Consider the following 1224-nt stretch of genomic DNA (forward strand, 5'->3'; position numbering starts at 1 on the left):
TACCTTCTCCCCCTCCTCCTGCTGAGGACCAGGTAAATGTAAATTAGATTTATTCCCCCCCCTCTCCTTTCCCCAGTTCATGGACTGTTTCATGATCGGCCGGGACCTCGTGCGGCTGCTGCAGAACGTGGCCAGGATCCCCGAGTTCGAGCAGCTCTGGAAGGACATCATCCACAACCCCCAGGTCCTCAGCGCCCAGTTCACAGGTAAAGGAGAAGGTCCAAGGGCTCCCCAACTCTCTCCTGCCCACACACAGGGGGGGCAACCTCTGCCAGAGCCCCACTAGCCACGGGCAACTTCACACACACTGTTGGGCCCATTCCAAGGTGAATTGGAGCAAAAATCGTGCAGGGCAGGTGATTTTTGCCCTGCACACCCCGTCTGACCCAGGTGTTAGAGGAAACAGGCTCTTACAGCCCCTCTAAAGTAAAACACAGAGTGGAGTCCCCTTCTCTGGAGACCTTCAAGACCTTCCTGGATGCTTCTGAGTAACATGCTCTGGGCAATTTTGCTTCAGCAGGGGAGTTGGACTGGATAGTCCCTTCCAACTCTAAAAAAATTCAGTGAAAATTCAGTGAGACCTCAGGCCCTGCAGGTGCTGGTAGATCACAGAATCCCAGAATCTTCTAGGTTGGAAGGGACCTTCAAGATCATCTTGTCCAACCATCAACCTGACTGACAAAAATAGTCACCCACACAACAAATAAGGAGCATCATCACTAAACCAGACCTCCCAGCACTACATCAACCCGGCTTTTGAACACCTCCAGGGATGGGGCCTCAACCACCTCCCTGGGCAGCCCAGTCCAAGGGCTGAGAACCCTTTCAGGGAAAAAATGTTTCCTAATATCCAGCCTGAACCTCCCCTGGGGCAACTTGAGGCCATCTCCTCTTGTCCCATGGCCTGTGACTTGAGAAAAGAGACCGACCCCCACCTCTCTACACCCTCCTTTCAGGGAGTTGGAGAGAGCAAGAAGGTCTCCCCTCAGCCTCCTCTTCTCCAGGCTGAACACCCCCAGCTCCCTCAGCCTCTCCTCATCAGACTTATTCTCCAGACCCCTCACCAGCTTTGTCGCCATTTCTCTGGACCCGCTCCAGCACCTCGATGTCTTTTTTGTGGGAAAGGGCCCAAAACTGGATGCAGGCCTTGAGGTGGGGCCTCACCAGGGCCCAGTACAGGGGGACAATCACCTCTCGGGCCCTACTCCCCACGCTGTTCCTGAC

The 1224-nt window shown here is 54.7% G+C and overlaps 1 protein-coding gene across 1 annotated transcript in view; it reads left to right on the forward strand.

Moving 5' to 3' along the window:
* INTS3 (integrator complex subunit 3) overlaps window positions 1-1224 on the forward strand; it is a gene marked incomplete at both ends in the record, with an annotated part of 59835 nt that overhangs the window by 32499 nt on the left and 26112 nt on the right. Inside the window, one exon of the mRNA XM_014959391.1 lies at window positions 77-206. Coding sequence (XP_014814877.1) covers window positions 77-206 — 130 coding nt within the window. The remainder of the gene's footprint in view (window positions 1-76; window positions 207-1224) is intronic.

This window comes from Calidris pugnax, unplaced genomic scaffold (genome assembly GCF_001431845.1).
Source record: "Calidris pugnax isolate Ruff unplaced genomic scaffold, ASM143184v1 scaffold436, whole genome shotgun sequence".
In the NCBI taxonomy this organism is placed as follows: domain Eukaryota; kingdom Metazoa; phylum Chordata; class Aves; order Charadriiformes; family Scolopacidae; genus Calidris; species Calidris pugnax.